This window comes from Syngnathus scovelli, chromosome 17 (assembly GCF_024217435.2).
Source record: "Syngnathus scovelli strain Florida chromosome 17, RoL_Ssco_1.2, whole genome shotgun sequence".
Classification (NCBI taxonomy): Eukaryota; Metazoa; Chordata; class Actinopteri; order Syngnathiformes; family Syngnathidae; genus Syngnathus; species Syngnathus scovelli.
Window position 1 is genome coordinate 6,510,730 of NC_090863.1, and position 8,342 is coordinate 6,519,071.

The following is an 8,342-nucleotide window of genomic DNA, read 5'->3' on the forward strand; positions in this document are numbered from 1 at the left end:
CACAGACAGAATGCAGAAGCCGTCTTTAACTCTCCCTTGATTAGGAATTAAAATATTGACTTCACGATTCATGCATTTGCTGAGGAATTAACCCCGAGGGATTAAGCCCGAATAATTGCCGGTGTTTTGATCATATTCATGTTAAATCAGATCAACTTTTTTTGTACACAATGTTGGACCCGCTCAACAGATCTAATTATTGACTCGACTCAACGCGTAAGAAAACACAATTTTTTCAACATACTTATATAAAGTGTACAGCACAGGTGTCAAACCCAAGGCTCGGGGGCCAGATACGGCCCACCACATCTTTTTACGTGGCCCGCGAAGACAAATTGTGCATCAACTTCGTGTCATTACTAGAATTGCAAGTTGTCTTCACTTTTAAAAATATTTTTTTTTAATATTTGACCAGTTTTTACTAGTCTGATTTGAAAACGAGTTATTTGTCAGTTTGTTTTGTAGTTTATACTATATATAATATGAGGTGCTCATACATTTATTTGGGTTGACAGTCATAATGGCCCTCCGACAGAAACTATGACTACAATGTGGCCCGCGAAAAAAAATATTTTGACACCCCTGGTGTACAGTGTGAGAATAATGATCAAAATGTATGTATAAATCTGCCATGCAACCTTGATTTTGGTGAATGTTAATTAAGTAGTCATATGTTAATGTATTTTTTAAAACACTTGTGGACAAGGATGGGGTAAAAATTGCCCCTGGCATTTTTGCCTTGAAGCATCCCATTATAATTAGCCAAGCACAACTGGCTGGACTGGAGCTGTTCCATCTTATTTAGTTCAATTTTATTGATTCAGCTCTGTTCACTATCTTGGGTTACATTTTTAATTTTTTTTTATGATAATCACAAAAGGCACAAAAAGAAAGGGCTGAAGTTGGCTTCAGGCGCGCTTCTAGCAAAGTCAACAGTAAAATAATAACTCACCTCAAAACACTCAAATATTTATTTTTGAAGATAGGTGTAGTTAGAAAGGGGTGTTTGCGCCGTTGTGGGTGTAAACACAGCTAACTTGCTTCCAGGCCAATGGAAGAGGCTCATTGGCTTTAAATTTAGCGCAGGAGACGTGCATGGACAAATTCTAACCCACAAAGCAGAAATTGGACCTTACCACCTAAAAAACATTGCCAGTCAGTCTACTCCTCTGTCTTACACAGAGGTGCTAATGCACTATTTTGTCTCCTGCCATAATGATTTCTGTCATCTCTTTCATCTTTCAGAATCGAACGGCGCGTCTGCTGTCATGCCTAGGCTTAGGAAGAAATAATACATCGTATCGGTTTTACAGGTCGTTCATTAGTTCCCCTGTGTGTTTCAAGATTGATTTTCAAGGTTCGAAAGCATCAATTTATATAACCCTTTGTGGTCTTGGCTCCTGAGGGCGTTCATGCAGGACTGCAGACACCTTTGATAGTTTTAAAAGGAGACTCGAGACCAATCCAATAATGTTGTCGAGTCCATCAAAAACATTACAAAAATTGCTGCATATGGAAAATAAATATGCTTTTGCAAGTGGAGTCAAGAGAGTAGTTGGGCCGCTGCCACTAGGTGGCAGTGCTGAGCTTCATTGGCTCAAAGCGTATTTCTGTGTCAGCCTTCATGCCTGCAAGTGAAAGCTAGTTGAAAATAGCTTTTGGGCGGACGATGACGCAAACTGCGGACAGGGCCTAAGACGTTATTCATTATCCAGCCGCCTGGTAATTTACCCCCCATGTGGTGCCACCACACTTAAGTCGGCACAATAGCGACACCATTAGCGTCATCCGACATCATGCTACATTCAGCGTATGACATTCCACTGCAACATTTAAGCGCTGCAGGAAATGAGCTAAATGGGCAATCACAGTGGTCGGATTTGTTAACTGAGAGCACTTTCATAAAAATTATTTTTCCCCACGTTCTACTCAGGTGGCCGATTTTGCCTAGCGATGTTGTTGGCGCCATTATCCATATTTACGACAAATAAGCTTCGACTTATGAAAAGCCTGTTTAAGGTTGAAGGAGGCTAATCTAAATCACTACTTCATGACTGTGCCTGCATATGTTCGTTAATTAGTCTTCTTGACTGCAGTTTTTAAGTTCTCATCAGTAGCAGTGTTAAATTAAGCAGCACTGCAGCAATTATGGTAAAGCGGCAATGAGGTAAATAATGCACGGAGTTGTCAAGTAGTCCGTTTTCATCTAGCTGCCGTCTCGCTGTGTCCTTTTTCTTTCCCAAGAAAACAAATGGATGTCTGCACCCCGATTCGTTTGCTCTGAATTGATTGAAGTTATAAACTAGCGTAGCACGGCTAATTCGTTTTTATTCCATGAGGAATTAAACAGTGAAAGAGCATCTCAACGATTCAGTCGGCTCTTGTTTGACGGACGTGCATCTTACGAGTAATCCCTTCATGGTTGAACTTTTTTTTTTTCCTTCCTTCATCCGGCAGCGATATCCTCCATAATGAACGTAGCCTACACGTTCCCATTACGGAAAGGTTATTCCGAGGATGACGAGACGGAGCGACAGTATGATAGCTGTCATGAACAAAAAGTCACAACGTGACCTTTTATTCTCTTGTTGATTTCCCGCAGAGAAGATTCCTCCACGCAGTGTCTTCAAGGATAACTCAGAATGTAGGAGAATATAAAAAACTTTCCCGCGCTATCATTTTAGAATTGACCAGACTAATTTTCATTTTCTGCTTGCAGATTTGCAGAATTTCATTGGGCCAAGAGAGAAAAAAAAAGGGCACTAATCCAAAAGCAATTTAAACCCAGCGACACTTGTCAAGACCACTCGACAATTAGAGCTCTTGCATCAGAGCGAGGCTGCCACTGATTGATTCAAGCCGATGAATCCGTTTGACGTAACAAATTGAGTCAGAGGAATCACCGTGTGGATGATGAACAAGCGCAATACTGAGTTTCCTTTGCGCCTGCTAATTGAGAAGAAAGCTTCAGTTGGCTGCGTGTTGAGTTTCTGGTTCCAGAGAGCTGGTGTTGTTTTTTGGAGACCAAAGGAGGGCAGTGTGGCTCAGGTGCACGCTAGCCAGAGGCTCAGTGACACTCACCCTGCTTTCAGGCAAACAATAACACCATCTTGTTACAGTGGCTTTTCTCAGCTCAGGAACCTTTGACCTTTTGGGATTATTGCCTCTTTCTAGGAAATTGTGTTTTGTTTTTTTGTTTTTTATAGGAGAGGAGTTGTTTTCTGACACTTCCTTGTTTTTCCAGACAAATGTATTTTTATAGAGAAGTATTAATGAGAACATATTTTCAAAGAATCACTTCTTAAACAAGAGTAGTTAAACAAAGATATGCACATTCATCAATTTGTTTTTAAAAAAAATCCCTGTTATACATACATTTATATAAGTATTTCTAAAATGTCAAATATTATTCTGCCCCGGAAACAGAACCCCCAAGATTCTATCCAAATTTCCATCCCTTCAATTGTCACAGATATTTTATCATTCAATTACTGGTAGAGTAGTCAGAATTAATCGAGTCAGCCATTCTTTGGTAACTTCAAATTGTCCAAATTCTCTAATGTTACCCTCTCAACAGCAATTATTCATTAATATTTGTTATCATTGACGATAAAAGACTTTTGTGTTGTATCAGAACAATCTCACATTTGCAAACATCTACTAAGTGCGAGTTGCAGGTGATCCGTGTTGGTACTTTTTCTCCTAAACTCCCCCAAATGCACTTTTCAAGATCTCAAAACGTTTTTTTGTTAATTTTCTTTACATGACCCTGTAGCAGCGAACAAATTGTTTCTTTATCAACACGATACATAACACTTTGAGTGGCACATTTCAAACTGCTCCGAGGGAATTGCGTAACGGCCACTACAGTGTGAACAGCTGCTTCCAAGGTCGTACAAACAATCGCCTTTGTTGCGGCCCGGAGGAAGCTTTCCACACGACGTGCCAGTTGCACGGCGGTGCCCGCTCTAGAATAGCAAAGTGTCTTGGATGCTCTGAGAGCTTGAAGAGATGCAGTTGCTCATGTGGCGTAACGGCGGTGTGTCAGTGACAAGCACCCGGTGGGCAACGCGGGACACTTGCGTTGTGACATATGTTGTCCATGAGTCAACTTTCTCATTAGCTATTTAAAGATAATGATGAGCCACAATAGCACTCGGGAGAGGAGCGACTTCCATTAAGACCGAGTGATACTCATTCTTATTAGCACCCACACCTCCAGAATATGATGGAATTTGTTTTTATTAACTAACATATGAACTCATTCGCTGTCAGCCCAGCGCGTGATGACGTCTATTCTCGTCAGTGGCAGTGAATGAGTCTTTTTACTCAATTTTACACCTCGAACATAATTGCTAGATCAAGCAACAACAACCAAAACTGTTCAATGTGTCCAAACAAATAAAGATGCAGCAGATCCGTGATTTAATATTCTGCTAGTTATCATATTATGAATGTGCTGTCCTTTCGGCTTTGTCCAAAGTGAATTATAAACAGTATTTTGGTGACATCCTAATGTGTATTTCATGTGCTTAGTATTTATTGGACTGTGTAAAACTACATTATACTGCCCCCCCCCCCCCCAAAAAAAAAAAAAAACAAGGCAGGAACCAACAGGAGCACCAAAATGATTTGACAGACACTTCTTTTTTTACAGTTCCAATATTACTAATTTTTATTCACAGTGCTATATTATAGATTGCTTTTATTTTTCAATCAAAAACACATCAAAAACACATCACAAACGTTTTTGTTTTTGTTTTATTTTGCTGTTTTGTGTGTGATAACGGATTTACCATGCCCATTGATTTCAGTGGCCAAGCATGATTTGGAATAAATAAGACTGAACGTGTGTTGCATTCATTTTTAGTGATAATCATCAACGAGGCACAAGTGTCTACTTTGTGTTACAAACCTGAAAAAACATCATCCATCCACAATAGGCTTTTCTTTCTTTCTTTTTTAAGAAATATACTATTATTGATTCTGTGAGTAGAAGCCATTTGAAATCCATCTTTTACCAGCAAGGTCACTGCTACAAAGAGGGGGCGAGGGCAGTAGCTTGAAATGTATTAGATTCCATCAAACGTGCTTTTCTCACATCCCGATGGTGTCAACGCCCACTTGGAACTTTGTCCTAAATAGAATCTCAAAGCCATATCCTTTTATAGAGTGCCCACCATTGTTGGCAGCCCCATCAGGCATGTAAGGGGTGGAGAAGGCACCTGGGGCCACCAGATAAAGAGACCTGATAGGCCAGCACGAGTCACTTCTAGCTGGAGCCTCATCACCACTTGACAGCATCTCGCCATGGCCCCAAAGAAGAAGGACGAGCCCGCACCTGCGGCTGCTGCTCCCAAACCGCCACCAGAACCCGAGCGCCCTAAGACCCCCGTGTTCAACTCCTCATCTGTCACGGTAAAACAAACAAACAAACAAATGAACAAACAAAAACACTCTCACAACATGTGTAATTCAAAAGGGATTGGAAATGGAATGCTGGGTGATTTCAGATTTAAGATTAAAATGCCCAACAATTAAATGAATTAAGGACTGTTAGGATGAAGGATTGCGCTATATTGTACATAATTGACAAAAGCAATATAATATGTATAAAAAAATAAGGCTTGCGATATCAAGATATTGGGGTGTGTTTAACAGAATTGAAGTCAGAGAAATGTGTATAAAATGAAGTAGGAGCAACCTGGAAAAGCCAAGTAAGTTTGGAAGGAGAAACAGTGACATCTAGTGAAGAACACGTGGTAGTGCAGGCTTATTAGTGTTGACATTGGCAGCCATAATACTCTGTATTATTAAATGGTGTAGTCTGGCATAAATCCACACGATTTCTTAGAATAGCCGACCACCCACACAATATTCATATGAAACGTGTGTGTACATGGAGTCATGATATCTTCCGGATTTTGCTTTGTTAGAATGTAAAGAACCTCTCAAAGGGCAGAATTTTTAAGACGAAAAGGGAAAAAAAGTCAAAACCTCATCTGTTTGGCTAAATGACAATTCATATATATATATATATATATATATATATATATATTTTTAATCCCTTATGATGCTGCCAGAGCACTGTCTCCGATTTAAGAAATATTAAAATGAGACATTGCGACTGATGTATTTTTAATTTGTGATTATTTACATTTATTGACAGATAAAAGAATAGACGTGACGTTATATAAAATAGTATTATCCCTCTGATAAATCCGACCCTAATATAAAAAAATAGAACATGTAAAGGATAAAAACTGCCAGTTTTGCTAATGTCTTGTGACGGGTTGATTTGTATTGGTAGCACAAATGAGCTCCTGGTCTTCGTGTGACCACCCCCAACCTTGCGGCGTTGACACACTGCATGGCCTAAAATTAAATAGACAGTCGCTGATAGAGGCGCCAAGGTCAGCGACAATACACAGCGATGACAACGGGGCTGCAACTCGATCTGATAACCGCGCTGCTGTTGTTGTTTCGTTTCTTTCAACCTTTTTAATCTGATACGTGGCCTTTTTTTGTCTCACCAGCTGGAATTCACCCCCGAGCAAATCGAAGGTATGTTTTTCAGGCCTTCATCGTGCACGCTATTTGTTGAAGGGCGAAGGGTCTATCTCGGGACTAATGTGTGGAAAAACATTGAGACAACAGCTGATCCTCAGTCCTTTCCTGCTAAGTGATGCAATTCAACACTCTCCTGGTATGGCTCAATTCGAGTGCCTCGTGGTCAGCTGTGAGTGAGTGTGCAAAGAGAAGGCAAAAGAGCAAGGAGGGAGGACATTTAAAAAAGAAAAAAATAGAAATTTAAAAACAAAAACTTGTTTCACTTGATAGCCTGCGTGTGGGCCGGGGCTTATGCTAGCAAGGCTGCTTTAGAGCGCCTCATTGTCACAGGACGCAATGACCCAGCGGGATATATTTGACGCTATTAAAAGTGGCTGCTTTTTAAAAATTTTTTGCTCTAACAGACTTCAAAGACGCATTCCAACTGTTCGATAGGACTCCCAACAGCGAGATGAAGATCACCTACGACCAGTGTGGCGATCTGATCCGAGCTTTGGGACAGAATCCCACCAACGCAGAGATTATGTATGTCCTCGGGAAGCCCAAAGCTGAAGGTGTGTCAAGTTTGCTACTTTACACTTTAGCGAGCGTGTTAGCATGCGTGTGGACCTAACCAAACGTCATCTGCCGCAGAAATGCAGTCCAAGATGCTAGATTTTGAGCAGTTCCTGCCAATCCACCAACACATCTGCAAGGCTAAAGACCGGGGCACCTTTGAGGACTTTGTGGAGGGTTTGCGGGTGTTTGACAAAGAGGGCAACGGCACCGTCATGGGTGCTGAGTTGAGACACGTGCTGGCTACGCTAGGTAAATATCATTCAAGTAATGTCACCCCACCCTCCCCTCAATTGTGCATCCACTGTCCCACTAGAACTATAATATTATAGTGCCTGCTTATTGTTGGTGTAATTCCACTGTCAGCCACTAGATGGTGGTAGAACTGGATTTGTTTACTGTGAACAGAGGGATGGGTACACGCTCTTCGTCACGATATTAAACGTGTTTATTTTAAAAGTGTATTTAAAGACCGATCCAATGATGTCATGATAAAGTGAGAATTTGGGGATCTTTTAGGTGAGAAGATGCGTGAGGATGAGGTGGAGCAGCTGATGCAGAACCAAGAGGATGCCAACGGATGCATCAATTATGAGGCTTTTGTCAAATACCTCATGGCCTCTTGAGCGAAACATGATTTTGGACTCCCCTGTGGGCTGCCTTATTGTGCGTTATCATGACAACAGATTGTATTAGTTTTGTTCCCTCATTTCACTGGAACTAGAACATCTTAAGAGTGCATATCAGTCTCTGTAGTACCAGATAATTGCACTGTTCGTAATGGAAAGCAAGAAAGGGAAGAAATACAGAACATTTTAAAAAAAAAAAAGGTTTGAATGTGTATTTGTTTCTGAAATGAGCCTCCTAATTGATTATATATTGTGCGTAGCCTTATATTAAACAAAACACCTAGGAAAAAAGATTAGTTATTTACAAAACTATATTTTAATTATAAATTCATATTAAAATATTTGTATTTTGAAATGGATAGACAGAGGAAAGTCTGGTCTTCTCTGCTTAAGTTGCCGCCCCGATAAGCAGAAGAGAATGATATGAGATATTGGTAAATACCAATCTAGGTCTACAGTTACTTTATGTTTACAAATAAAAACATGTCATTTAATTTTAAAATAATTGCAAGTAATGTTAGGTTTAAAAAACAAAAAAAATCAAATTATTCACAAATATATTTGAAAAGCTTAATTTTTTTCAAACCC

The 8,342-nt window shown here is 40.1% G+C and overlaps 1 protein-coding gene across 1 annotated transcript; it reads left to right on the forward strand.

Annotated features, from left to right (window-relative positions):
* The first annotated feature begins 5,238 nt into the window (after positions 1-5,238).
* myl13 (myosin, light chain 13) lies at positions 5,239-8,342 on the forward strand. Its single transcript, XM_049746702.2, has 5 exons — positions 5,239-5,418; positions 6,537-6,564; positions 6,975-7,124; positions 7,204-7,377; positions 7,645-8,342. Exons 1-5 carry the CDS (start codon positions 5,311-5,313, stop codon positions 7,749-7,751), a joined length of 567 nt encoding a protein of 188 aa, XP_049602659.1. The 5' UTR covers positions 5,239-5,310; the 3' UTR covers positions 7,752-8,342.